At 51.5% G+C, this 25,158-nt stretch overlaps 12 protein-coding genes across 12 annotated transcripts; 8 read left to right on the top strand and 4 right to left on the bottom strand.

The window, feature by feature from the left end:
- Positions 1 to 240: 240 nt before the first annotated feature.
- Positions 241 to 3,292, top strand: EDD37DRAFT_225603 (mitochondrial homoaconitase). Its single transcript, XM_062810472.1, has 3 exons — positions 241 to 506; positions 557 to 1,151; positions 1,207 to 3,292. Exons 1-3 carry the CDS (start codon positions 504 to 506, stop codon positions 3,036 to 3,038), a joined length of 2,430 nt encoding a protein of 809 aa, XP_062672590.1. The 5' UTR covers positions 241 to 503; the 3' UTR covers positions 3,039 to 3,292.
- A 685-nt stretch (positions 3,293 to 3,977) lies between these two features.
- EDD37DRAFT_605536 (uncharacterized protein) lies at positions 3,978 to 4,328 on the top strand (the record flags this gene model as incomplete). Its single annotated transcript, XM_062814819.1, has 1 exon — positions 3,978 to 4,328. The coding sequence occupies one exon, from the start codon at positions 3,978 to 3,980 to the stop codon at positions 4,326 to 4,328; it is 351 nt and encodes a 116-aa protein (XP_062672589.1).
- EDD37DRAFT_620350 (alpha-N-arabinofuranosidase) lies at positions 4,087 to 6,075 on the top strand. Its single transcript, XM_062815916.1, has one exon. It carries the CDS (start codon positions 4,472 to 4,474, stop codon positions 5,813 to 5,815), a length of 1,344 nt encoding a protein of 447 aa, XP_062672588.1. The 5' UTR covers positions 4,087 to 4,471; the 3' UTR covers positions 5,816 to 6,075.
- Positions 6,076 to 6,177: 102 nt separating this feature from the next.
- Positions 6,178 to 7,982, top strand: EDD37DRAFT_620348 (eukaryotic mitochondrial regulator protein-domain-containing protein). Its single transcript, XM_062815915.1, has 2 exons — positions 6,178 to 6,907; positions 7,117 to 7,982. Exons 1-2 carry the CDS (start codon positions 6,353 to 6,355, stop codon positions 7,792 to 7,794), a joined length of 1,233 nt encoding a protein of 410 aa, XP_062672587.1. The 5' UTR covers positions 6,178 to 6,352; the 3' UTR covers positions 7,795 to 7,982.
- Positions 7,983 to 8,168: 186 nt separating this feature from the next.
- On the bottom strand, positions 8,169 to 10,453 carry EDD37DRAFT_225310 (uncharacterized protein). The gene is made up of 2 exons (XM_062810470.1): positions 9,547 to 10,453; positions 8,169 to 9,490 (listed from the first exon to the last, which is right to left on the bottom strand). Exons 1-2 carry the CDS (start codon positions 10,250 to 10,252, stop codon positions 8,544 to 8,546), a joined length of 1,653 nt encoding a protein of 550 aa, XP_062672586.1. The 5' UTR covers positions 10,253 to 10,453; the 3' UTR covers positions 8,169 to 8,543.
- A 686-nt stretch (positions 10,454 to 11,139) lies between these two features.
- EDD37DRAFT_225294 (uncharacterized protein) lies at positions 11,140 to 12,267 on the top strand. Its single transcript, XM_062810469.1, has 2 exons — positions 11,140 to 11,521; positions 11,578 to 12,267. The coding sequence occupies exons 1-2, from the start codon at positions 11,269 to 11,271 to the stop codon at positions 11,985 to 11,987; spliced, it is 663 nt and encodes a 220-aa protein (XP_062672585.1). The 5' UTR covers positions 11,140 to 11,268; the 3' UTR covers positions 11,988 to 12,267.
- Positions 12,268 to 13,519: 1,252 nt separating this feature from the next.
- EDD37DRAFT_225589 (SHO1 osmosensor) lies at positions 13,520 to 14,952 on the top strand. The gene is made up of 3 exons (XM_062810471.1): positions 13,520 to 13,854; positions 13,904 to 14,059; positions 14,109 to 14,952. Exons 1-3 carry the CDS (start codon positions 13,720 to 13,722, stop codon positions 14,736 to 14,738), a joined length of 921 nt encoding a protein of 306 aa, XP_062672584.1. The 5' UTR covers positions 13,520 to 13,719; the 3' UTR covers positions 14,739 to 14,952.
- A 496-nt stretch (positions 14,953 to 15,448) lies between these two features.
- On the bottom strand, positions 15,449 to 16,912 carry EDD37DRAFT_620341 (uncharacterized protein). The gene is made up of 2 exons (XM_062815914.1): positions 16,423 to 16,912; positions 15,449 to 16,365 (listed from the first exon to the last, which is right to left on the bottom strand). Exons 1-2 carry the CDS (start codon positions 16,570 to 16,572, stop codon positions 15,745 to 15,747), a joined length of 771 nt encoding a protein of 256 aa, XP_062672583.1. The 5' UTR covers positions 16,573 to 16,912; the 3' UTR covers positions 15,449 to 15,744.
- Positions 16,913 to 17,702: 790 nt separating this feature from the next.
- Positions 17,703 to 19,573, top strand: EDD37DRAFT_691161 (uncharacterized protein). The gene is made up of 4 exons (XM_062820016.1): positions 17,703 to 18,318; positions 18,373 to 18,658; positions 18,710 to 18,907; positions 18,961 to 19,573. The coding sequence occupies exons 1-4, from the start codon at positions 18,137 to 18,139 to the stop codon at positions 19,288 to 19,290; spliced, it is 996 nt and encodes a 331-aa protein (XP_062672582.1). The 5' UTR covers positions 17,703 to 18,136; the 3' UTR covers positions 19,291 to 19,573.
- Positions 19,574 to 19,987: 414 nt separating this feature from the next.
- EDD37DRAFT_225073 (uncharacterized protein) lies at positions 19,988 to 21,485 on the top strand. Its single transcript, XM_062810468.1, has one exon. The coding sequence runs from the start codon at positions 20,174 to 20,176 to the stop codon at positions 21,386 to 21,388; it is 1,215 nt and encodes a 404-aa protein (XP_062672581.1). The 5' UTR covers positions 19,988 to 20,173; the 3' UTR covers positions 21,389 to 21,485.
- A 32-nt stretch (positions 21,486 to 21,517) lies between these two features.
- Positions 21,518 to 22,708, bottom strand: EDD37DRAFT_620337 (putative metallo-beta-lactamase domain protein). The gene has a single exon (XM_062815913.1). The coding sequence runs from the start codon at positions 22,559 to 22,561 to the stop codon at positions 21,632 to 21,634; it is 930 nt and encodes a 309-aa protein (XP_062672580.1). The 5' UTR covers positions 22,562 to 22,708; the 3' UTR covers positions 21,518 to 21,631.
- A 38-nt stretch (positions 22,709 to 22,746) lies between these two features.
- On the bottom strand, positions 22,747 to 24,681 carry EDD37DRAFT_620336 (squalene monooxygenase). The gene has a single exon (XM_062815912.1). It carries the CDS (start codon positions 24,444 to 24,446, stop codon positions 22,956 to 22,958), a length of 1,491 nt encoding a protein of 496 aa, XP_062672579.1. The 5' UTR covers positions 24,447 to 24,681; the 3' UTR covers positions 22,747 to 22,955.
- Between the last annotated feature and the right edge of the window lie 477 nt (positions 24,682 to 25,158).

Raw genomic sequence — 25,158 nt, 5'->3', positions numbered from 1 at the left:
CCAGAATCAGACTCAACACCTATAAATAGTCACTGCGAACCTGAGTTGGAGATTCATGAGGTTGAAGGACATCTCAGATAGAGTATTCTACCTCGATGAATAGGTATTACCAGGTTGACCCAGTCCTACAAGGCTGAAGTCCCCTTATTCTCGCTGCGGAAATGATGCACGTGAGGCCAGCGAAATCGGAGCAAGCAAAACTCCATCCCAAAAAATTCCAGCCTGGAGTACACGCCTCCTCCAATCGGAGCACGGCAGTAGTAATTGGAGAAAATCAGTGAGACTTGGATACCTGCACTTGGACTATTGTTCTCTTGTACACCCAACGGCGGTATTATTGTGCAGCACTCGACAACGAGGACTGCCCTTGTCAGGAGACTCACACCAAGTGTGCTGACGAGGCTGCATAGTCTGAAGACGGCATGTCCGGGGTGTGAACAGGGAGAACGCTCTTGTCCTCTTCCTCCGGCCTCTGGCTCGACTGTACACGTTGAGCCCTCGCTATGGTGAGCCCGCTTGCGACATATGCAAGGTCCTCTTCTGACCCTAGAGACAGGTATCCCTCCGACCCAGCGCCCCAGCGGCGGCGACGCTGCGAGCCTCCGCAAACCCACCCATTCGTGTGCAATGGCTGCCGCAGAAACGAAGCTTCCGCCAGAACACCAAGCGACGGCAAGAAGTGTTTCACTCGCAACTCGAAGACTCTAATGCCGCTGCGATCCTGTCCTCCCTGAAGACCTCGCCGAGAGTACCGCAGACGTTGACGGAAAAGATCGTCCAGCAATATGCGGTCGGATTAGCGAAAGACAAATACGTAAAGTCGGGTGATTACGTGACGATATCACCGCACCACTGCATGACGCACGACAACTCGTGGCCTGTCGCCCTCAAGTTCATGTCCATTGGGGCAAAAAGCCTCAAAAATTCCAAGCAGATCGTGATGACGCTGGACCACGATGTGCAGAACAAGTCAGAGAAGAACCTGACCAAATACCGACAAATAGAGGAGTTTGCGACGAAGCAGGGCGTTGATTTCTACCCTGCGGGACGGGGTATCGGGCATCAGATCATGGTGGAAGAGGGCTACGCGTGGCCGGGGACCATGGTCGTTGCAAGCGACAGCCACACCAATATGTACGGCGGAATTGGGTGTAAGTCCTTTTTTCCATCCAGTGTTTACCGACACAACTTTCTGACGATTCGTAGGTCTCGGAACACCTGTGGTGCGGACAGATGCTGCCAGTATCTGGGCGACCGGACGGACGTGGTGGCAGATCCCGCCAGTCGCGAAGGTCACGTTCACAGGCACTCTTCCAAAAGGCGTCACTGGAAAGGATGTGATTGTCGCCCTCTGCGGGCTCTTCGACAAGGACGACGTGCTAAACCACGCCATCGAGTTCGTTGGATCAGAAGAAACCATGCGTAGTCTACCCGTCGATTCCCGGTTGACCATTGCAAATATGACTACCGAGTGGGGTGCGCTTACTGGCCTATTCCCTATTGATATAATGACTCAGGGATGGCTCAGAGCCAAAGCGACCATGGCAGCGCTAGATTCGTCCGAAGGTCGGTCTGGAAATGAAAGGTTCTCACACTCCAGGCTTGATCAGCTGTTCGAGTCGCAGCTCTCGGCTGACAAGGGAGCGCAATACGCAAAATATCTGCACCTCGACCTCAACACGCTGTCACCGTATGTTTCGGGCCCTAACTCTGTCAAGGTTGCCACGCCACTGGACGTTCTCGAAGGTCAAGACATCAAGATCAACAAAGCTTATCTGGTGTCATGCACCAATTCACGAGCCTCGGATCTTGCAGCAGCTGCCAAGGTTTTCAAAGACGAAGCCGAAAAGAGCGGTGGTGGAATCCCAAAGATCGCAAACGGTGTCCAGTTCTACATTGCAGCAGCATCGACTCCAGAACAACAAATCGCAGAAGATGCGGGCGACTGGCAGACGCTTGTCGATGCTGGCGCCATCACGTTGCCAGCAGGGTGCGGCCCTTGTATCGGGCTCGGAACGGGCCTGCTTGAGCCGGGCGAGGTCGGAATCAGCGCGACTAACAGGAATTTCAAAGGCCGCATGGGAAGCACCGACGCTAAAGCCTATCTGGCAAGTCCCGAAGTGGTCGCAGCTAGCGCGCTGTCCGGCAAGATCAGTGGGCCTGGTTGGTATGAAAAGCCTGATGGCTGGACCAGTGTGGTCCGAGGCGAGGGCGACGGCATCAAAGAGGAAGATCGGATGATCACTGCGGATGAAGCCTTCCAAAAAATCATCAACCAGCTGGATGGCATCATCGAATCTGCCGAAGGAGAACTCGGTAGTAGTGAACAGACTACTAGCGAAGCTTCGGCAGGCTCGACTGAAGTTTACCCAGGATTCCCAGAACGTGTCGAAGGAGAGATTGTTTTCTGTGATGCGGACAACATCAACACCGACGGCATCTACCCTGGGAAATACACGTACCAGGACAACGTACCTGTTGAGAAAATGGCCGAGGTATGTATGGAGAACTACGATCCCGAGTTTTCGTCGATGGCGAAGGCTGGAGACATTTTGGTTTCTGGTTTCAACTTTGGCTGCGGCAGCTCTCGCGAGCAAGCCGCCACTGCGATACTTGCCAAGAAGATTCCACTGGTCATCGCCGGCAGCTTCGGCAACATTTTCTCTCGCAACAGCATTAACAATGCCTTGATGGGCCTGGAGGTGCCCAAACTTATTCAACGACTGCGAGAGACTTTTTCAGAGGAACCCCACAAAGAAGCAGACAGTCATGTCACGGAGCCAGTGGGCAATAAAGAAGACCAACAGAGTCTGGACTCGCCACCACCGGCAGTAACGACTCCACGGGAGAAACAGTTGTCCCGTCGGACGGGATGGACCTTGGTGTGGGATGTTAAAAAGTCTCAGATCGAGGTTTGCGAAGGCCCGAACGGGAAGACGTGGACGGAAAAGGTAGGCGAGCTCCCACCGAATGTGCAAGAAATCATCGCCAAAGGCGGACTGGAGAAGTGGGTGCAGAAAGAGATCGCAGCTTCATGAGTCTGCTTTCAGCAATGGGCCATGACTTCGCTACTAGTGCAGGTCGGCCAAAGATTTTGTATTTGTTCGCTTATGTATACCCTAGCAAAAGCCTTCTGAGATCACTGCTAGTATGAAATTCCGTGCTATCAAGACGAGGCTGTCTTCCTTGGAGTTGCTCTCGAAAGCATCGTGTACGATTGCCTGGTCACAAAGCCGCCTAGGAACTACGGCTGTTCCGGACCTCGGAGGTGCTGCTGAAAGAGAGCAAGCTTCAATATCTCCTACGGACTCTGCGGAGTAGAGAGGATTAACGGATGTTGTAGTTGCAGTATTGCATAATGGTAGTCAACATGTGCATGATCCAAGGGCAGGGACTGGCCCATGTTCATTTTGAAGATGGAAGTCTAAACCTCTAATGGGACAGCTTGTATTGGTGGGGAAGGGTAGGGCCGACAAATCTCAAAGGCTGGCGCCGAGACGACCTTCCCTTCTAGAAGAACTTTGATCAAGCTTTCCTTCGATTCAAATGACCGGCAGAGGTGGTGGAGGTGGTGGAGGTGGTGGAGGTGGTGGAGGAAGAGGAGAAGGCACCTACAGATGCAGCTATACTCAAGGACTAATGATAGTAGTGTGCTGTAATGGAGGAGCGAAGAGAGTGTTTAAACGGGGTCGATTACTTTACCATGGTTAAGACAAATGTATATGTCTGCCTTGCCATTTGCCCTGAAACAGTTTGATTGAATGGTACCTGGCAGTTCGCAAAAAGTAAAGAGTCCAGGCACCAGGGTACCAATATCTACAAAAAGAAACGAAATTGATGGTAATGATGTTACCTTGCATGAAGGCACCAGTGGTACCTCAAGTGGTACCTTAAGTGGTACCTTTGGTAGGTACCTGTAATCGATAAGCGAGCCTTGTCCGGCATGGCGCTAGAAAAGCTTGGCAACAACCCCCAAAATGCACCAGGAATTGGGCTGGACCGTGCTGATTGTGGTGATTTTGGGTCTGGACTGGTTGCAACCTGCGAGTAATGAAACACTTTCACACTCTGGGTTTTTTGGTCATTCTATCACACTGCCCATCCTACCAATACCGATCCCGACCCAAGCCAATAACCCACCCCCAACTGCGCCTTTCGCATCAGAGTCAAAAATAAACCATTGTCATTCTACCAAACCACCACGTTGTCGACCACCGGCTTACTACACCCGTACCTTTTCTGTCTCTTCTTACGCTCATACCACCGGTTCCCACAATTCCCTCACCATGACGGAACGGTCTGGCCCCCTGCACATTCTAACACGCTGAAGTAGCAACCGTTCCAAATCTGTGCGCAAAAAGAAGTCGGCACGCCCCTGGAACCTTTCGCTACGACCCGCCCACTTTAGTCTCAAAGCCTTGTCCCTCAAACACCACCTCCTCCAGATCCACCACCCCCTTGACATATAAACATGCCGATGCCGTCAGTCATCAACATGGTGGTCCGTCCACAAGAAAGACAGCCGTTGCTTCCTCACCCAAGTCACCCGAGTCCGGGCTACAATACACTCTCATTAATCAATCAGGAAAAGGGGTCACTCACTTCATCGACAATACACACATCCCAACCTTCAGCAAACAAGCGCCTATTTTTACTTGCACTACGCACAAAGATCATACTCATTATGGTCGCTATACCAGCATTTCTCCTCGCCTCGTCGGCAGTGACGTCGCTCGGTCCTCTTACTCCTCGCGATACCGTCATCAGATCACCTCAGCCTGCAGAACCGCAGACAACCTCCAATTCGAACCTCTTCGCTTCCGTACAGGGACCGCTCATTTCAACACAGTTCGCTGACCCCGCGATTATTCATGTTAATGGCATCTCTTACGCGTTCGCAACAAACAACAAAGGGGTGGGTGCGGATAGAATAAATGTACAAGTTGCTACATCCACAGATAACGAGACCTGGACGTTAATGGACCACCATGACGCGCTGCCCAGTATGGGTGCGTGGGAAACGGGTGCTGGTGTCTGGGCTCCCGATGTCGTCCAAGTGGAAGATGGTTCCTTCGTCCTGTATTACGCAGATGTACCTACCTGGGCCCCTCAACACCACTGCGTCGGTGCTGCCACCTCGAAGAATATCACCGGTCCCTACGCTCCCCTCAGCCAACCATTTGCCTGTCCGAACGTCCTTACGCAAGGAGGCGCCATTGATCCGGATGGGTTCCATGATGTCGCCACGGACAAACGATATGTCGTCTATAAGGTGGACGGCAACTCGCTCGGCCACGGTGGTGCCTGCATGAACTCGGTGGCTCCCATCGTTCCCACGCCCTTGATGCTCCAGGAAGTTGCTGCAGACGGCGTAACGCCCATTGGCAATCCAGTTGAGCTCCTCGACCGCGATGACGTTGATGGCCCTTTGATCGAAGCTCCTGCATTACACCGTTCTCCTGAGGGAGTCTACTTTCTCTTCTACAGCAGCAACTGCTTTACAACTCCAAAGTACGATGTATCGTACGCCACCGCGACCAACGTCCTTGGTCCGTATACCAGATCGAACCGTCCACTCCTTATCACCAGTGACGCCGGTCTCGTTGGTCCAGGCGGTATGGACATCATCAAAGGTGGTGGCACGATTGTCTTTCATGGCCACATGACCATCGCGAACGACCCTGCCGAGCTAAAGCAGGCCGAGGCTATCGCTGCTTCCACAGGCACATCTGTGAATAGCGTGAGCCTGCCCTTGATTAGGGGCATGTGGTCGGCTACTGCACAATTTTCGGGGACGACCGTCAGCCTGGCTTGATTGGACCACGATCGAGCTTTGGATTGAAAAAGCATATTTTTGGAGTTTGATTTATCTGCAGCGTTCTAGCGAGTTTTCATCAGCGTTTTCTGAGCCCAGCATTCAAGCGGCAATTTGACAGCCATCTAAACAAAAAGTATATACCCAGGATATATGAGCCAAGATCTAGAACTGATACATGCAAGCATATTACTAAGGTCTCCAAAGTTATACTCTGGAGCTTCAAAGTAAATTGTCACGAATCCTTCTTCGGTTGCTTTTGCCCAACTCACAGGCTATTTTCAGGTTCAAGCCTGAGGGACCGTAAGAACGCGACGGCACGTGACCAACTACTTGAGTTGCAGTCAAGGGAAAGTCTGCCGCGAACATCTTGGGCTTCAAAATTCCCCGAAAAAGAATATCTATCTGCATCAAAGGGACATCCAAGCTCATTTACTCTCTCTGCCGCCTCTTTGGGTTGCGCTGCGAACCATTGCTCGAGACTTTACACATGACCTGATCTTAGCTTTACGCATCCTTCTTATACCTCTTCCCGAGATGCCTCCAAGATTACCACCCTCCGCCGCTTCGATCGCAGTACCTACTCCCTCCATCCACACACACTGCAAATCATGTCTCCGCCGCGCCTTCTCTTCCACACCGGCCTCGAAAACGAGGTTACGAGCTGCGATGTTTGCTTGGCTCCAAGGTCCGGGAGCAGTTTTCCAAAAGCCCTTAGCAGGTTCCACAAACTATCTCTCCGCTTATGACCGGCGAGGAAATCTATTACGAAGCAGAAGGGAAGCTCCTCCTCCTTCAACGCCCAACCCTGATTTCGATGGCCAAGAGACAGGGGATATGGCGGCCCTCGAGGCAGCTGCAGAAAACACCAAGTTACCGAGGGAGAGCGAGGACGACTTACGCCCATTTCCACAAAATCAACATTTCAGATCTCAGAGCATACTCTCGGAAGAGCTGCAACAAGAAATATGGAGACGTGTGCAGGTAGAGCAGAAATCAGTGCGCCAGGTCTCGGTCGAGATGCGCGTGGATATGCGCCGAGTTGCGGCTGTGGTACGACTGATCGAGGTCGAGAACAGGATGCTCGCAGAGGTATGTTGTCACTTTGTTTCTGGTTTTCCTCCTGAGGCCCCCCCTTCATACGATGATGAACAACCAAAAATCGATTAGTCTATCAGACTCCCCCATGGTGAACTAAACAAAAACAAATTACAACTCTCTGAGTGTTATAAGAGCCTTACATTGCGAATCCAGCTCGATATTGCTTGCTGGTCAGCTGCTGATGCGATGTTGTGGTACAGGGCAATGAGCTCGCGCTCCCATACGCACGAGCCGTCCACTCCATGGTACCTGTAAACCAGATGGATCTCCAGACAGGCAGACCAATGGATACGCACGAAACGATCAACGACCTCGAACAACACCCCCTAACATACCCTCAGGTGTTCTATCCGACCTCCGAGTCTCGCGCGTTCAATCGTACCGACGCAGGCCGTGTGTTCAGCGGCGCTCCTCGTCTCCCAGACGAACTGGATGTCGGACAGGGAGGCAAACCGGCCAGCGAGCCCTGGAAGGACACGAAGCCAGAGTACGTCGGCAAAGCGGGACACTCGCATCCAATCTTGAAACCGGCGGACTCACGGATTCCGCACCCTCAATTGATTGCTTTCGAGAAAGATAAGCGGGATCCGGAGTTGGTAGACAATGGGCACGAACTCAGGGCAAGGAATCAGTCGAGGTTAGATGCTGATGCGCGGAAGAGGAAAGAGGCCAAAGAGACGAAGGCGAGGTTAGAGGAGGAGAGCAAGACAAGAGTGGATACGGGACGGTGGCAGTTCATTTTCACTGATGTGGCGGCGACGAGAGAGGGCACTAGGCTTGATGGACGGGGGACGAGGAGTCCCGGATTTAGATATGGTGTGCCGAGCCAGGAGAGAAAGAAGGGCCAGGTTAAGATCCCTACTAGAGTTGAGGTATAGGTCTGCTCTACTCTCATCTTGACTGGGTTGTGCTCCTTATGTATCAAAGAGTGAAAGGACTCTGTGAGACTGGCTAATCTGGGTGGGATTTGTACATTACTGTGAGCCTGTGCAAGACACATACTACTGTAGAAGTCTCGAAGACCTGGTTGGTATGCTTGACATGGAATATAAAAGCTGCGATCGGGCATTGTATTTCCTTTATTGATGGCCTGTCTTAGCAGACACCAAGATGTTAGTTTTCTAGCTCTCATTAAGATCTATGTGCATTCATTCGTATTGCCCATCGTGTCGTATATATGACCCGCAGACCCCATTGTCCCCTCACCGTGTCCCGGCAATTGTAGAAAGTCATGTACTGTATGTCCAGGAAGTGAATTGTATATCTGCGTCGGCTTCTTCATGTCTGTGTGAGTTTTCGCTGACGGCTTTCGTCCTCAGTGGTCCACATATATGGGACGCGGTCTGTGCTGCTGCCAGTGTTCTGCGTCGGAGAGTAGACCAGAACGTTCAAGAATGGTGAACGACTTGAGTCTCCCTATGGCTCGTCATGTGGAATAGAATGTTGTTGACGCATGCTGTATCCCCTGGACATACCCTCAGAGTGGTTCTCACGCCTGGTCATGGCTTGCCCAGCGCTCACGCTTGCTGCTGGGTGTATCAGCTTCTGCTCATCAGCGTGTTCCGTTACCACAATCACAGCATCTCCGCACGCCTGCAGGTATCAGAAACTTCTGCCTTGTTGGAGGTCATACCTCCTCCACCATCCTTTTCTCGTTGACGGCCGAGGATGAATTCCGAACTTTCGGCTTGGCCAGCAGTGTTTTTCTATACAACTTCCCGCACATTGCGGCCTTGATACCGGGAAATGGATCTCTCGCCTCCGGTAAAACCAGCAGGATCAACAGAACCACTACTACTGCCGTTATGGGTAGCAGATAGTACATGTAGTGTGCCGCAGGGGCGAAGTCGTGCGGCAAGCTGAATATTGCACAGGCCAGTGCGAAAGGCACATATATGAGCACAATGATGACCAAGTACCGCGAATAGTCCGCTTGGCGGCCTGAATCGACCTCAATGGACGTGAGCGAAGCGGTGTCATGACATTGCGACACGGCGAGTATGTGCTGCATTTGCGAATCGCACTCGGCACGGTAGTGGTGTAGGTCGATCAATAGCGAGCGGTAATCATCGTTCAGATCCGAGTCCGAGGAGACGATCGACTTTATTTTCGTGAGGATAGGTTTGTACCGGCTAAGCATTGAGTCAAGAGAGATGATCTTGTCAAGGATGCGCTTTGCCTTGGGCGGTTCCAGCGCCAGAGCGGTGGTGATGGGTTGGAATTCGAGCGTCGTGCGGATGTAGTCGAAGAAATTTGTGCATTCGCTTGCGGCGATCTGGAACGCAGGTCGCATTATATTGATCATATTGGTATCTGATGGATTCATGAGGCCGTCCCGCGCCATGATCGCCCAATGTCGACATAGATCGTCGAATGCATTCGGGCACATGGGCTTCGCACCGCAGTGCCGGAAGTCGTGGCCTTCCTTGCTTGTTGGGCGACGCATTTCGATGAAGTCGAGGTAACCACCGTGGAACCCGCTGACATCGAGGCGTTGGGTGGGTGAGTACGCGCCGAATGTGTTTTCGGCGCCGAGCGTGAAATGGCTGATGGGTGGATCAACGAGTACGACGCCTGTTGAACGTTAGCATACGCCATGATGGGAGGTACCGAGATGTACAGGAGCTTACATAGCCACGGATCCAACGACTTTTTCATGTAGAAGGAGATCTTCCGCCGAGCCAGGGCCACCTTGTTCTTCCCGTATTTGGAGCATACTTCGACTCTTCGGCGGTAGTTGCCCTTGCAGTAAAGCTTCTCTATGTCGACATCCTTGCCACAACCATGTGCAATAAACGCGCATGGATACTCGATTGTGAAGAACTGCTGCTGATGTCGTAGATTTTGAGATGCTAGTGGTGAAGCTGTATGGACTTCGCCCATGCTTCCGATACCATGGTCGGCGATGTGAGAGGCGAAGAACGCTGGTTCAATGTTTAGAAGGCCCCCAAGTGTATCTATCATTTCAGGACTGGCATTGTTGACCATGATGATTCGCCCTTGCACTTTCGAAGCGGTAGGCGTGGTTGGTGTTGAAGGAGTCTTCCTCGTCCATTCTTTCAGCAAAACTCTTAGCTTGCTGGCGTCGGTCAGGTCTGAGGTGCGAAAACTGGACGTGCCAAATTCAAGCAATATTGTCGTTGATGATTGAGGTCTAGGTACCGAGGGATTGTGAGTTGCTTCTACACCCCATCGAAGATAGTCATCCAGACAGGTGAGGTTGTGAAAGCCGTGACTTCTCAGAAAGCAGACATAGTCTGTGTACGTCCATCGCTGAGGATCCGGTGGTGCCATTGTGCACGTTTCGCAGCTTAGAGGGTCATGGTCCGACAGCATCACATGAAAGGTCGAGGGAAGGAGGGATCGTTTTGTGGAAGCTGTGAGAGGTGGTCTTCCTGTTTCTTACCACACTGCGTTACGACGACTGACATGCAATGCAAGGAAAGCAAACGAGAACGAAACCTCGGAAGCGGAGGGGAACTCAGCTTTGGGATGACGAGGCCCTGCAAGATGCACCTGAAATATAGACAGGGCTGGGAGGGTGAGGGTCGCCGTTGTGCTTACGTCGTGTAGTCATTGGTCCGTCTCACTGGGGTAACGTTTGTGGGTTGTTGGAAGAGTTCATGTTAAGGTTCGTTAGACCTTGCTCAAGCGATAGCTGCCGCATGGGAACCGTGGTAGAATGGCCGTCTTCCTATGGAGTGTGTTGCTGCAATCCGCCATGCTTGGACGCCACATCTATTCAGTCGTACCACCCAGTTGGCAGCTAGTCCCTTGGCAGTGGAAGCAGCCCTGACGATAACCTTGCTGGCAAGCGTTGACATGCATTCTGCAGTACGGGATCTCGAGCTGTCCCTGCCACACACATATGCAGCGCCTCGGAAAGCTTTCGCCTGAAGAAAGGATCCATCGTGCGATGATGGACAAATCAATGTGTAGAACCTGGGGTGGGGTTAATTTTGGTATCGGTTCCAGCCACCCAGATAAGAGATGAATCGTCAGAATAGCCGGCAAAGCAAGGCATGCCTGCATCAAGCTCGCATCGCATGCATGCATGGGTAGTCAGGAGGATGCAGTTGCAGGTCCTCAAACTTTGAAGTACGAGACATGGTTTCAGAGAGTGAGCTTCAAGTTGCAGAGACGTTGTAGTGCCGGGTTCACTCAGAGGTCAATACTCAACAAGCTTCCAGGCTCTTCAGCTCGGCAGCGCGAACCACCCGTGCCAAGCAATTATTTCTCCGAAATGTTACTTTTGCCCAGTTTGTTTGGTTTGCCTGATTTGTTTTGAGTTCTCCCTGCCGCGCGATTGACAATGTTGATGCGACACGAACTACATCTTTAGCGTTGCCATCATGGCGAACGATCCAAGTGATCCTGAGGCTGATGCACTGCGCTCACTTGCCCTTCTCGAGACGCGTCTACGTCGGCTAGAATTCCTGTTGACAGGCACGAGCGATGACTATGGCAGACCCATACCGGTAACGAGGTCTTTACATAATAGTGAGACGGTGTTGGGGAAGCTCGACGCTTTGCAGGCTGATCTGGCAAGGTTGAATAAAGTGAGCGGACCAGCCGGGCCTCTGCTCAAAGACATTGAGCGACTGGGTGAGTGAAGACGCAACCATATTAACATGGTAGCAGCAACGTTGACAGTCTCTTAGCGACCACATATCCAGACCTCTTTGATCCTTCGACAGCAAACCCAGATATACCGAAGTCTGAAGATCTCAGCACTTTAGCATCTATTGTTCTCTCGCACGCGACTGTCTTCCCAGAGACTGCGTCAAGACTCGCGTCTCTACAGACACTACAGATACCTCCAGCTAAACAAAGCTCGCTCCTGGCAACTTTGTCCCCCAAGCTCGAGGAGTGCAGAGCCACCGAAGATAGCATTGCCAATGAGGCACGAGAGCTACGAGATCGCAGTGCCCGGTGCCTCGAATGGTGGGTAAAGATCGGTGTCATTGGAATGGGGGACGTTTCGAAAGATTGGGAGAGAAGAGTGGGCGAGGTCCAAAAACACCTGATCCGTTGGGAACGTCGTGCGAAGGAGGAACAAGGCTATCTCTGAACACCAGAGGGCGATATGCTCTTTCCACCACCAGAGGCCGTTGCTGCAACACGATTGGAGATTGGCGGATGATCCGATTCGGCTTTATTTAGCAACCACGACTCTCACTGACGATCCGGGCCGTGAAAGACTGCAACCGGCATGTCGACTCAACCGAAGGAGAATAACTTCCGGATACGGACTTCAATTGTTCTTGCCAACGAGCGCCGCCTATCAACTGCACCAACATTGGCCAATTGGGATATTGAAGTATTGGGCGCTAGCTCCGTACTTGCAGATCAGAGAGGCGGTGCAATGCTCTTTGTCCACCCTTCGCAAACATGAAGTTAGGAAGCTGTTGTCAAAATCGATTAGTGGCCTCGTCGGAATATTATCGCCATTATCTGGAAGCTAGCTGGATATCTTGATATGTCAGATATGGCTGACTCTCCAGCAAACTTTAACCAGCCCCTCAATAATGAGGACTGCGTCCGTGACTCCGTGGGCAGCTGGGAATTTGCGGGATTACGCTTGTGGCGTGAGCTAGGGGACAAATTGGTGGAGTCACAACTCACCAGCCATGGTCGAGAACAAGGGATCAGCGATTTACGCGTCTTTCTCCAATGAACGTGTCGGTAACAAGCCCCGGTTTCATTTCATGGGAATTGCGTGCGGAAAATACATCGTCCAGGATCAAGGACGCGTCCAACAGTGTCGAATGTGGATGTCGCACAGTTACAGAGTAAGGCTGCACTTTGTCCGCCATATCCGCATATGCAGCGACGATGTTGAAGCGAAAGTGCGCATAACATATGCGCATAACCTGCTAATCATCTGGCCCAAATTGTGTTTTTAAGTGCCGTATAAAGCGCTTGTACAGGCGCGTGGCTTGTGCTACGCTGGGAGGAACCAACCGTGGCATGCGAAATGGCAGGACAAAAATGTCATTGATCAGTCCGCGAGATTATCGAGGCTCCAGCAGGCGTTTGTCGGTGCTACATGACTTTGGCTGCTGAAGACGAATAAAGGAAAGTATTCGGCTCTTCTCACGATGACAGCAGAGAGACCTCCGTATTGCGTAGACCAATCGTCTAGGAATGAAATTGTAAATCTAGAGACAGTGGGTGATTTGTCTCGGTTGGATCTCAACGCTGGGGGTTGAAACGTGTTGCAGGAGCTTCGCTCGGGGCTTCAAATCTCAGTGGTTGCTGGCTCTTTTCCCCTGCCCGGAAGCCGCCCTTCCCACCTGCAGCAGGGCAGTGCTTCTTCTTCTTCTTCTTTTTGTCCCGTTCAACCCTTCGACTCCTCCTCCAATAATTCCTCCCTCCCTCCTGAAATACGAATCCCTTCATCCACGCTCGTTCAGGCACCACTTTTCAACAAACGACCTGCTCTAGATCACCACCTGATTCTTTTTATTCTTGTCGATCGTTACCAGTCCTTTGTCCCCATTTGTTCCTCTACCATTTTTGCCTCAATCACGTCGTTCGGGAGACTGTGCATGTTAGGCAGTGTCATTTCCCCCATTGACACTCGACAATTCATCCCGGGCCACGCCATCACGAGAGCACACGGACACAGACACAGACTTCCAGCGCTCGGTCCTCTTGACACCCAGCCTGCACCTGGCCTTCAAGTGTCTTCTTTGTCCTTTCGCAACTTCAAACATCGCAAACTCGAGAGCAATTGACTCAATCTGACCGAAATCGACATCGCAACCGCTAAACAAACCGCCGCCCCCTATTGACCCTTCATGCCCTCTTACGGGTCTCTCCACTCCCCTTCGTTGAAGAAACACAACATGTTGGAGGCTCAAAGAGGAGGTCGCTTCGACTTTGGATATATTGTGGGCGACCCTTTTGCGTTGGCAACAATCTCGATCAGTCTGGTAAGGATTCTTCCGCATCTGAGCCAACCCATGTCTAACGTGTCGCTAGCTGGCCTGGTTGATCGCTTTTATCTCCTCGATCATTGCCAATACTCAGGATGCCTTCCCTAAGTATGCCTGGTGGGCTGTCGCCTACATGCTATGCTGCATTCTCGGCGTGACATTCGTCTTCGCGACGAATTCGATGAACTCATACAACATCGCGGTAAGTGTGCACGCTCCTTGTGGTATGACTTCCTCCTAACATCCGTCAGATTGTCGGATACTTGGCTGCTGGCCTTGTCATGACAACGTCCGCCGTGAACTCTCTCATCTATCAGCCACAAGGCGCAATGGAAGCTGCTGGGGCCGGTCATATTCTTCTTTCCATGGTTGCGATCATCTGGATATTCTACTTCGGCTCGACACCTACATCTACTCCTCGCGAATTCATCGACCAATTTGCTCTTCATAAAGAGCAAAACAATTTCCGAGCTCCTGCTCAAAGCATGTCCAATATGTACGATCGTCCACAGACCACAGCCTCTGCGCAGCCCCCGCAGATGTACACCTCAGCACAGTTGAATGGCTTCGAGACTTCATCACCTGTCTCAGGATACCCAGGTGGACCTGCAGGGGCCGCTCGAGGTTCGTCACAAACGCCGATCAACACAAGCAGCACACCAGTCACAGCAGGAGGACCAGACGTTGCTCAACCCACCGAATATCCGTACCGTGCCAAAGCCATCTACAGCTATGAAGCTAATCCCGATGATGCAAATGAGATCAGCTTCAGCAAACACGAGATTCTCGAAGTCTCCGATGTCAGTGGCAGGTGGTGGCAGGCAAAGAAAGAGAATGGGGAGACGGGCATAGCGCCCAGCAACTACCTCATCTTATTATAAGACTAAGTGTGTCAGCTCTGAGTCGTCTTCCCAGACAACACGGATTGACCACATGCAGGGCCAGCATCCAGGCCCCAGCATATGTTAACGACTGCTTTCACGACATTGTGTTTCTATTCTATGCATATCTTCTTTGATGTCAGCGGAATGATGAGCCTTCCGCTTGCAATTCCCGAGTCAGGGCGATGTTTGAGGTGGAGGGATGATATCCTGACGCAGCAAAGAGTCTCCGACGCTCGTCGAAAAAATGTACCCTGAGCTTTGGTGTTGGGATTTTGGGCTTTTGGGCTTTTATTGTTGGAGCATGATGGATGGGTATGGGTACGGATTTGTTCGGAGACCTGTACAGGCGTCATGGCAAGCCCCATGGTGGCATGGAGGCGGTCTGATTGGATTCGAGGGATTGGGTTCACTTCTTCATCCTCCCTTTACGTTCGCCAGAAACCGACCAACAGCATGAGCATAGCCGAACTGGTTTGCGAAGGTCATTTTGCAAAATCTGGTCGCCAAGGGAGATTACACCAGAAGGATATTATGGTCAGATTCAGAAGGAGCTGTATTAGTTGAGGTTTCAGCTTGTGTGAGGTCTTCGGCGAAATATGCTACGATAGGGCTCATGAAGGAATAAATCGATAGCCAGCAATGAACAGAGAGACGATATCAGCAATGTTTCCAATATCGAAGCTCCACTTGAAATCGTCAGAAGTTGAGTAGTCGAGCAGTGAAGTATGCTTTCGAGTCGAAGGTTCGGACGTTGTGGAAGGGTCGCCAGCACGCGTCCAACATTCGAGATTGGCAGCAGACGCATACGCACCACTGTTGATCTGACACTTCCTCGCCAATCTGACACTTCTTCACTAATGCAGAAAGTCGCATGAATTGTTTGATCATGATTCTATCAAATACATCCCTGACCCATCCCATCTCGATATTGAGCCGAGGATGGAACAACCTGCCGCTGAAACGCTTCACAAAACAAACGAAACAAGGAAAGGGCAAACCCTCGTCATCGATAGCTTTGGTAAGCTTGTATACCCAATCCAGAATTGTTCAATGGCCCTTGAGGCTGCACAGAAGGCATGTGCAAGATCTCCTCCTGTTCGATCTGGTGGATAGGCGCGTATTGGCTGTCAGACTCGGACTTCCGATAGCCGTACTCCTGCGCGGCATTGGAGTGGCTGTCGTTCTCCAAGTCGTCCGTGCGCATGTTGCTTGAAAAGGCGTCTTGTGTCTGTGTGGAGAAGTCACCACCATGTTTACCTCCGGGCGCAGCGACGTGTTCGGCAGGCATCATGCCCGTGCGCTTGAACGTCATGACGGCACGAATAGATATGAAGGCCGTTGCCATGAATAGCAGCATTTCAAACACGCCGAAAATGATGATGGTCTCGCCTAGTTCGCACCGGCCCTTGCTGCCGTATTTGAAGTTGTCGCAGCCTGAACCTGTGCCGGTGCCTTTTCCCTTGCCGGCCGAGATGTACGAGGCTACGGAGGCCCAGGCGCTTAGCCAGAGGATCACGGCGAGGCAGTCGATACTGGCGAAGGCGTAGACATTGGCGAAGCGGCGGGCACGGGACCACATTGGGACCATGACGAGGTATATTAGGATTGGGATTGTGAGGAAGCACTGTGATCGCAAGAGGTTAGTCGGGAGATGGAAGAGTAAGGCGAGAAGGAAGTTTACCAGCCCAAAGTACCATCCTACGCGGCCGTCTGTCGTTCCATTACAGGTCATGAGAGCTATTGTGAGGACCCATGCGAGGAAGAGTATGGCCGCCTGGCCGATGTGGGTGTAGTTCCTGATTTGGCCGAAGTGGTCGAGTGGAAGACGCATGATAGGCAATGGAAGGAGAGGATGGATGAAAGGCTTAAGAGGCAAACGATGGACGCAATCAAAAAGAGGTGAGGCTTCTTGTGTCACTTGAGAAGTCGAGGGTGCGCTGGTTTTTGGGTTGATTGTGTAGGCTTTCGGTGCTTTGAGTAGGAAGTAAATGACGATGACAACGCAATGAAAGTGAAGGACCGGCTAAACTGATATGCAGGGCGTGAAATACTGTACAGAATGCACAAGAAACAACGAGGACGGAAAGCAAAAGGAAACAAAACAGGACGGAAAGGTGTTTGTGTAGTCTCAGTATGGGTAGTGCAGACAGAAACTTGGTGCTGGAATCGAGGCTGTCGCGTAACTAACAACTTGAGACGCGCATGCATGATGCAGCAGGCGAAGCTCAGCCGCAGCGTGGCGCTGTTACTAAAGTAGATTCAGGCGCTTAACCAATGGTTTCGGGCATCTGTAGGGCTGAGTCCGAGGTGGAGGTTTGGACCTTGGGACCACGACCACTATTGATCCAGGTTCGTTGCTGACCACAGGTATAAAAGGTGAGCAATTGAATGCTTCATGAAGGCGTCGTAGCATTACATAATTGTGTGGTCTTGGAGAACAAAGTTATGTGGCTGATCGGGGCGTGGTGGGTTTGGTTGGAGGCTTGGAGCACGATACGAGTACGGATACAAGGCTGTGGAACTCTGGTGTACCTACCTAGGTAGTCTCCATGCGAACACGAAAAGGCAGCCGAGACTGAGCAGGAGCAAGCCGAAGCCATGGAGGGTTTCCAGGAAACAGGTGACCTTTGACGGACAATCAGCCTCGCGGTGCTACAGATTCGGCGTCAGCATCGCATTCGCTCTCATCAATTCGCACCTTCAGAGCGGTAGACGGTCTTCTTGAGGGAGACGCACTATGGCGTTTACATTGCCAAACATTGCCAAACGGTTGCCAGGCATTGAAGGCCATACAATCTGATCAAGAAGATATGGTCTATATAGGGTAAGCACGAGTAAGTGGTTACATGCGGGATGAGGTTGTCAGGTACCAATCAATACATAAGGCAAACAGAGAGATCGGTTCCTGCTGGCATTTCGCATTCTATTGTGCTGTATTTGCCCCTGTCACGTTTCTCTTGGCCTCAATCCGTGAATCTCCAAACGGATACACGCCACAGATGGTAGGGGCCACCGGGGCATTACTTTTACCAGAGTTTAGCGGCGGTTAGCGTCGTGCTTGCCGTGACATTGTCACCTTTGGTTTGTCAGTTCTTTCCCGCTAAATCGATCGCACCGCAACTGCCCGTCTAAAATGGTTTGGAATTATTATTTTCTGGCCTGCGCAAACCCCCTTTGAATCCTGTCTCTCTTCCTTTCCTACTTTCCAATCAATCATATCATCCTTCTTCTGATCACAACCCGTGCTCAGTTTCATTCAAACAAACCGAATCTAGGGCACCCAGCTACCCTTTTCAACCCCTCATCCAATCCGATTCCCCAAGGCAGCCTCTAGCTACCTGAGTTATTTACATTCCACAAGTCCAAACACTCATCAAACTTGTGCCTCAGCCACAATGTCTTCTGCCGTCGACAACCTCGCCGAAAACCTCAAGGATGCCAGCATCGAGGATCACTCGGCTGCCAACAATGACGCCGTCCTTGCTTCGGCTGCCGAAGGTCGTCGATTGTATATAGGGAATCTCGCTTATGCGACAACTGAGGCGGAACTCAAGCAGTTCTTTTCGGGCTACGACGTGTAAGATTGCCACTATTTACTACCGATCTACGAAACTGACATTTCTGCTCAAAGCGAGTCAACTTCCATCCCCGTTAACCCACGCACCAACCGTCCTGTCGGCTACGCCTTTGTCGATCTAAAGTCCTCTGAGGAGGCAGAGAAGGCCATCGAAAACCTGTCAGGCAAGGACATTCTTGAGCGCAAGGTCTCTGTTCAGCTTGCTCGCAAGCCAGACCAGACTGGCAACGCCGAGGGTGCCACTTCTGGTGCTGAGGGTGGTGACCGCAAGAGAAGCTCCGGACGCGGTCGTGGCGGTCGCGGTCGCGGCCGTGGTGGTCGTGCTCGTGGTGGCGCTAGGGTATGTTGCACAACCGAATATCTTTCTCAGAACAACACTCACATCTAATAGGAGGGTGGCGACTTTGCGGAAAACCCACTTCCTTTGACCGACGTTACTGCCGAAGCCAACCAACAAACTGGGGAGACTGGTGAGAAGACCGAACGCGGCCCTCGTCCACCCAAGCAACGCGGCCCTCCAGAGGACGGCATTCCATCCACCACCAAGGTCATGGTCGCCAACCTGCCCTACGACCTGAGCGAAGAGAAGGTGAGAATCACCAAACCTCTTTCACCATAAGATCAAGCTAACAGAGAAAACAGCTCAAGGAACTCTTTGCCGCCTACGAACCCAGCTCCGCCAAGATTGCTCTTCGCCCCATCCCACGCTTCATGGTCAAGAAGCTTCAAGCTCGTGGTGAGCCTCGCAAGGGTCGTGGCTTCGGCTTCGTCACCTTGGGTTCCGAAGACTTGCAAAAGAAGGCAGTTGAGGAGATGAACGGCAAACAGATCGAGGGTCGTGAGATCGCCGTCAAGGTCGCCATCGACAGCCCAGGAAAGGAAGATGGCGCCGAAGGTACTGAGACCGGCGCTGAGGCTACTCCTGAGAACGGCACCAACGGTGCTCCTGAGGAGGTCGTAGCTGCTGCCTAAACACAAACCGCCCAACTCTCCGGATGAAGGAATCGATATTCTCTTAGCAAGGCATACTCTTATTGGCAAGGGAAAGCTTGACTGCTAATTCTCCACCTTGAGGGTGGTGCTTGAGCTGAAATATCGAAACAGTCAATGAGGTTGATGGATCAGCCTGGACAAAAACATTACTTCTTGCCTAGAAGGCTGTATCTTGCAAAACCATAATATTATTTCTTGAAAAAATCCCCCATCTCTAAGATATGCTGCGTTGACCATTGTCAGCCGTTCAGCCTTTCACCCTTCCTGAGTATCAAGGATGAACAATGATAGACGATCGCCAAGTAGCAAGTACTCCACCTCCATAGAAGGCCCGGTCTACTCTTCATTTGACCACGTTCGATGCTGGTTAATTCCAGTATACCGCCACCCTTGCGCCGCCGCATCTTAGAGCAAGATAGCACTTCATGACGGGAATGTTGTTCAGCCGTGCACCAGTATCTACAGTCTACGATCGAAGCATTGCTCGCCATGAGCTTTCATAACCCCATCAGGCTTGGCAGCCTCGTCTTGATCCCCCATTCTCGAGTTCTTGTCCTCCACTTCTGGCGGACTACGCCTATTCTGCTCAGTATTGTACTCACATCGTCCAATAGCGATGCGGAATGATATCGCTACTCACCAATCGCACGGTCTGGGCTTCTTGGGATTGTACGGGATTGTACAACCCAAGCAGGTAAGGTTGGGTTGGTCAGAGCACTGATATACAAGAGGCTTTTCCAAGGATAAAGTCTATCAATCTGCACACACTCATTCAACTCCTATCCAGAAAGCATATTACCTGACAGATACCTCTCTTGCAATAACCTTTCTTGAAAGGATAATCCCGCGACTCTTGAACAAGATGGCCACCACCATGAACCCACAGCCCGTCCCAGAGACATTCGCATCGTCATATGCCTCTGAGAAGACCCAACTCAGCATTGTAGAAGAGGTCCAAGCGAACCAGAAGCATCTCCGCGACCGTCTCGCCGGAGCAATTTCGAAAAGCCCAGCCAACATCCCGGCTTCTGCCCTGCCGTCTGTGCCATTGATTGACATTGGCCCATCGATCGGTGGCACCTTGGAGTCCAAAAAGGCCGTCGCTGCTCAGATCCGCGAAGCCTGCCTGACGACCGGATTCTTCCAAATCAGCAACCATGGCGTCACCAAGGAAGCCATGGACAGCGTCCTGAAGCAAGCTGAACGCTACTTCCACGAGTTGACCGAGGAGCAGAAGCTGGCCATGCACATCAAGAACTCTCCTCTGTTCCGCGGCTACGAGCCCCATGACTGGTCGTACGTCAACCCAGATGATAGTGCCGGTAGTGCAGTGAAGGAAACAAAGGAGTGTTTCAACTGGGGCTACGAACAGTCATTTGACCCGACCGGCGGAGACGGGAAATATCACGAGATTGACGGGTCGGTACCAAAGACCGAAAATGCTGGCAACCTCTGGCCTTCTGAGGAAGAACTGCCTGGATTCTACGACGCCATCAAGTCATACTATGGACAGGTGATGACGCTGGGACGACACTTGTTCTCGTTGTTTGCCTTGTCTCTCGGCTTGGAGGAGCACTACTTCGACGCCTTGGTCACTCATCCCGGCGGTATTGCACGTTTGTTATACTACAAGGGCATTCCAGCAGATGCAGGAGCAGAGAAGTCAGAGGAACAAAAGGAAGAGGAAGGGAAACTTGGGTTGGGCGCACACACCGACTACGAATGTTTCACGCTGTTGTTCAACTCGGCGAACCCGGGTCTCGAGATTCTTTTCCCACCGTCACCCATGACTGACAACAAGCCTATCTGGCGACCTTGCCCCGTCAGACCAGGCACGTTTACCGTGAATGTGGCTGATTTCCTCATGCGTTGGACCAACGGGCTTTACAAGTCGACTATCCATCGGGTCGTGAGCAAGCCTGGCGGTGGGGAGAGATACTCGGTGCCCTACTTTTTCAGCATCAACTATGACAGTGAGGTTCTCCCGTTGCCGGAGCGCGTCTGTGGTAAGAGCATGTACCCTCCAATGAAGGTGGGAGAATATGTTCTGGAGAGACTGAAGGCGACTTTGGCATAAAGGAAAATTAGTCACAGCGCAGGAGTAAAGGATGGGGGATGTCAACTACTGTAGTGACGGGGTGATCGGTGGCGTCCCCTTAGTGACAAGATAGTATATTGTGTATTCAATGTATATGTTCAATCTGTCGTTGACTCCACCCGGTTGAGGGCCGTGGACTACCTCGATTGACTAGGTCTTGTGTCATAGCGTCCGTCTTACGAAGCGTCCCCTTGAACGATCACAGAGCTGTATATTGTAACGTTACAACTTGCCACTCCCTCCCTTCTTCTTGACCTTTAGCGCATTGATCGCGCCCACGACCAGCGCCCCATCATTGAACCTCGTCGACCACAAGCTCTTCATCCTCGCAACCAGATCCCTCACGGTCTTACACTCCCCACTCTCGACCAACTTGTCAAAGTCGAGAATGTACTGTTTCGATCTGGCAAGGTGCCACACCCCATCGATTTCATCGGGCTTCTTATGTCCCGCGACCACCGTCATCGGATTCAGGCTAGCGACTTTATCGATCGCCGCAACCCACTCCAGACGCAGAGCGTGTGTGTTAGCCTCGCCCAGCATCTGATGTACATCGCCGTATACCACGTCCCCTGCCACCACTAGCCTGAGGTCCTCGCACCAGAGGACCGTGGAGCTATGTGTATCCGCATGTCCGACTTCGATGGCCTTCATCTTATAACTAGTATCTTTGTCATCGATACAGAATTCACCGCTCTCGGGTAAAGGTTCAGCAAGATGGAAACTAGTGTCGATTTGTCCGGGAAATCTTGACGACCACATCGCTTTGAAGATGCGTGGTTCGATCTGACTCTGCATATGTGCTATTGTGTCCTTAGTCGCGACGACGCGAGCGCCGGGGAATCTCTGGAGCAGTGCATTCGTGCCGAACCAGTGGTCTCCGTGGCCGTGAGTGATGTAGATGTACGATAGGCTTGCTGTGGCGGGTAGAGTGCGCTCGATCCAGCTGGCTAGATCGGCGGTTTGGGATTGTGTGATGGGCGTGTCGACTAGGACGGCTTGTGTGTCCGTGTGGATGAGGGTGCTTGAGATTGGAGACCAGGGACCGCCTGGTTGACCGTTGGGAAGGGACCATGGGATCGAAGGGGATACATAGACTGAGGCATGAAGGGGCATGGTACTGATAGGTGACAGATACGGGTCGTAGTACATTCAAGAATATCACGCTGGAAGGGTCTTTGAAGTACAAGGCAGATGCAAGCGAGCAAAGGAGTCAGCTTCTGGTTTCATTCTTGGGACAGACAGTAGTGGATGGTGATATACACATGGTCACTATACCTTGCAAGGGCTATAGACCGGGTATCCGAAAGGGAGGAGTTTGTGTATGTTTGTATAGTAATCGTGAGGCCGAGGAAGAGTTGAAGATTGGTCCAGAAAGAAGACAAAGGCTGATGAACAGGAAAGTGGGGAGTCTAACAAGGGTCTTTGAATTAGTTGGTGATATACAGATATGACTCTCATAATAATGGTCCTTTGGACTGCTCGTCGCCGTGTGTCGCTAGAGAAAACGGTCTGACCGCCAACGGTACTCGTCCACTGTCTTTTTTCAACTCCTCAACTCCGCAAAAATGTACGGGAATATGACCTCGCACGCTTTACCAAACACCAGAATCGCCTGCACAATGCTGACAGGGAACATCAGCAACCCATTTTTCCGGATCAAAATCCAGATGCTGAACAACGCCACGCTGAAAAAGTGATAGAACAGCACAAAAGGCTGGGCAATCAGACCTCCCAACAATCCAACCGGTACGTCGACACATTGACCACCGAGCTGGAAATACCGAAAACATCCCTGCTGTAGGTATTTGAGCTGCCAATCCTCGGCAGCAAATAGACTGTAAAGCGCCTGTGCGAGAATGTTGACTATAGAAGTCAAGTTCTTCCGCCGCCAATGGAAGGACTTCATTTGTTTGAGCACGAGGTCGGTGTCATACAGATCAGGGACGTTTTCGGGAGAGAGGAGTTCTGTTATAAGGACGACATCGCTTAAAGCGACCGTCATGCCGCCTCCGGTAAGAGGATGGCGCATATTCAACGCGTCTCCAAGGATAGCCAGTCCGGGAGTCTTGTTGGTTGTTGGAGGTAGAAAAGAGTTGGGCATGCTTCGAAGACTTCCCTTTTCCAACGCGGCCTGGAATGAAGGTTGTACCTTTGATGGTAACGACGGCAGAACGACGTTTTGCAGATGGCCCTTGACTCCACCATTGGCGACGGACGTGGATGTAAGTCCTTCGGGGACATCCACTAACACTCGTGTTTCGTGGGTGCCAATCTGGTAGAGAAGTACTGGGGAGTTTTCGCCTAGAACGACTGTTCCGTGCTGTGGCGTCGGTAAGGGGCAGTCGATCAACTCCATGCCCCAAAATTTCGATTTCACTTTAGGTGTGTGTTGAATATAAGACTTTCGGAATTTCGAAGCATAGCCATCGCACACAATAGTGAGCGACCCAAAGAAGCAGTCTTTCTGACTCTTTCGAGTCAAACATTCAACGCCCATAACTTGTAATGGTTCTTTGCACGAAATTATAGAGGTGACTTCGGTTTCGAAAATACTGATGTTGGGATGTGACATTGTTGCAGCGCGCAGTTTCGACACGAATCGACCATGGTGAAATGATCGCCCTTCTGGGCCATCCGTTGCCTTTTCTGACTTGCCTGGCTCTTGCTGCGCGCCAGCTGCTGCTATGGCCGGATAAGGAATGGGGACTTGCTCGTCGTAGTATATGACCGTGTAACCGGTGACGGGGATCGCATCAATGCCGTCGAGTGTATGTCGCAAGCCCAATTTTGTCAAAGCCTGCACACCTCCTGGTTGTAACAATTCTCCCACTATCCGGTCCGGCTCTTTTAACGACTTTTCAAGTAATATCACACTGCGTCCTTGATTTGCGAGCGCCACCGCCAAAGCAGACCCCAGAACACCTGCACCAACAATTACCACATCGGCTTCATGATATAACCTTCTGCGCTCTTCTTGAATATCTGGTTCGGCATCTATGGAGGATTCCGAAGACGAATCGAGTATGAGAGGCATTGCGGGAAGTTCGAAAAGAAATATGCGGTCGATTAGAGACAGAGGACTATCGGGGCATGAGGCGGTCGCAGTAAGTCAATATGGATATTATGAGAGTAACAGTGCCAATGAGTCGTAAAAATGTGTTGATTTTGTTGTGGTCTGAGTGGTGGTGTGATCAAAGTAGAAACGAGTGTCTTGTTGAGACTCGAGGCGGATGGTTACAATGAACGAGATTGGCGATGATGGAGACGACTTGAAAGGAGGATCGCGGGCAGTCAAAAAGGGACCGATCATCCACAATAAAATCAAAGTTAAGCATAACCGTGCATAACCTATCATGGCCTAGGGAGCGTGGGAGTCTAGCCCCTAACCATCTAAGCAAAGTTAAGGAAGCCCACCCGGAAGCACCAATTGTTAGGGCTGTCATGCACTCATCATGCCAGGCACCAGATCCCTAAGTTACTCGGATAATCCTCCCTCCCGGCTTCCGCCCTTCAATTCCGGATCGTACGAGCCTCACTGACTAATAAAAGTCAAGTCAACTCAGCCTCGTCTTATATCCGCACCTCTACTTGAAAAAAGGCTTTTCTCGTTGTTTTAACAATGGTCACGGTCTTCATTTTATCTGCTAATCCTCTCATCTACTTCTTTCACCTCATTTGAGGGACGTACAATCTTCGCTCTCTCACACACACCCTCTTTTTTCGTCCGGTTTTTGTTTCGTAGCTTT

Source organism: Exophiala viscosa (genome assembly GCF_022695815.1).
Source record: "Exophiala viscosa unplaced genomic scaffold EDD37scaffold_2, whole genome shotgun sequence".
NCBI classification, from domain to species: Eukaryota; Fungi; Ascomycota; class Eurotiomycetes; order Chaetothyriales; family Herpotrichiellaceae; genus Exophiala; species Exophiala viscosa.
Note: the sequence above shows the minus strand (reverse complement) of the source record. Positions and strands in the feature narration are given on the sequence as shown.

Bases quoted from the DNA above. Each gene is read 5' to 3' on its own strand.
- EDD37DRAFT_225603 (XM_062810472.1), top strand. The intron at 1,152-1,206 runs GTAAGTCCTTTT...GACGATTCGTAG, and splicing joins TATGTACGGCGGAATTGGGT to GTCTCGGAACACCTGTGGTG.
- EDD37DRAFT_620350 (XM_062815916.1), top strand. From the start codon at position 4,472: ATGCCGATGCCGTCAGTCATCAACATGGTGGTCCGTCCACAAGAAAGA.
- EDD37DRAFT_620348 (XM_062815915.1), top strand. From the start codon at position 6,353: ATGCCTCCAAGATTACCACCCTCCGCCGCTTCGATCGCAGTACCTACT. The intron at 6,908-7,116 runs GTATGTTGTCAC...GTTGTGGTACAG, and splicing joins AGAACAGGATGCTCGCAGAG to GGCAATGAGCTCGCGCTCCC.
- EDD37DRAFT_225310 (XM_062810470.1), bottom strand. From the start codon at position 10,252: ATGCTGTCGGACCATGACCCTCTAAGCTGCGAAACGTGCACAATGGCA. The intron at 9,491-9,546 runs GTAAGCTCCTGT...AACGTTCAACAG, and splicing joins GTCGTTGGATCCGTGGCTAT to GCGTCGTACTCGTTGATCCA.
- EDD37DRAFT_225294 (XM_062810469.1), top strand. From the start codon at position 11,269: ATGGCGAACGATCCAAGTGATCCTGAGGCTGATGCACTGCGCTCACTT. The intron at 11,522-11,577 runs GTGAGTGAAGAC...ACAGTCTCTTAG, and splicing joins CAAAGACATTGAGCGACTGG to CGACCACATATCCAGACCTC.
- EDD37DRAFT_225589 (XM_062810471.1), top strand. From the start codon at position 13,720: ATGCCCTCTTACGGGTCTCTCCACTCCCCTTCGTTGAAGAAACACAAC. The intron at 13,855-13,903 runs GTAAGGATTCTT...ACGTGTCGCTAG, and splicing joins CAACAATCTCGATCAGTCTG to CTGGCCTGGTTGATCGCTTT. The intron at 14,060-14,108 runs GTAAGTGTGCAC...AACATCCGTCAG, and splicing joins TGAACTCATACAACATCGCG to ATTGTCGGATACTTGGCTGC.
- EDD37DRAFT_620341 (XM_062815914.1), bottom strand. From the start codon at position 16,572: ATGCGTCTTCCACTCGACCACTTCGGCCAAATCAGGAACTACACCCAC. The intron at 16,366-16,422 runs GTAAACTTCCTT...TTGCGATCACAG, and splicing joins TAGGATGGTACTTTGGGCTG to TGCTTCCTCACAATCCCAAT.
- EDD37DRAFT_691161 (XM_062820016.1), top strand. From the start codon at position 18,137: ATGTCTTCTGCCGTCGACAACCTCGCCGAAAACCTCAAGGATGCCAGC. The intron at 18,659-18,709 runs GTATGTTGCACA...CACATCTAATAG, and splicing joins GTGCTCGTGGTGGCGCTAGG to GAGGGTGGCGACTTTGCGGA. The intron at 18,908-18,960 runs GTGAGAATCACC...CAGAGAAAACAG, and splicing joins ACGACCTGAGCGAAGAGAAG to CTCAAGGAACTCTTTGCCGC.
- EDD37DRAFT_225073 (XM_062810468.1), top strand. From the start codon at position 20,174: ATGGCCACCACCATGAACCCACAGCCCGTCCCAGAGACATTCGCATCG.
- EDD37DRAFT_620337 (XM_062815913.1), bottom strand. From the start codon at position 22,561: ATGTACTACGACCCGTATCTGTCACCTATCAGTACCATGCCCCTTCAT.
- EDD37DRAFT_620336 (XM_062815912.1), bottom strand. From the start codon at position 24,446: ATGCCTCTCATACTCGATTCGTCTTCGGAATCCTCCATAGATGCCGAA.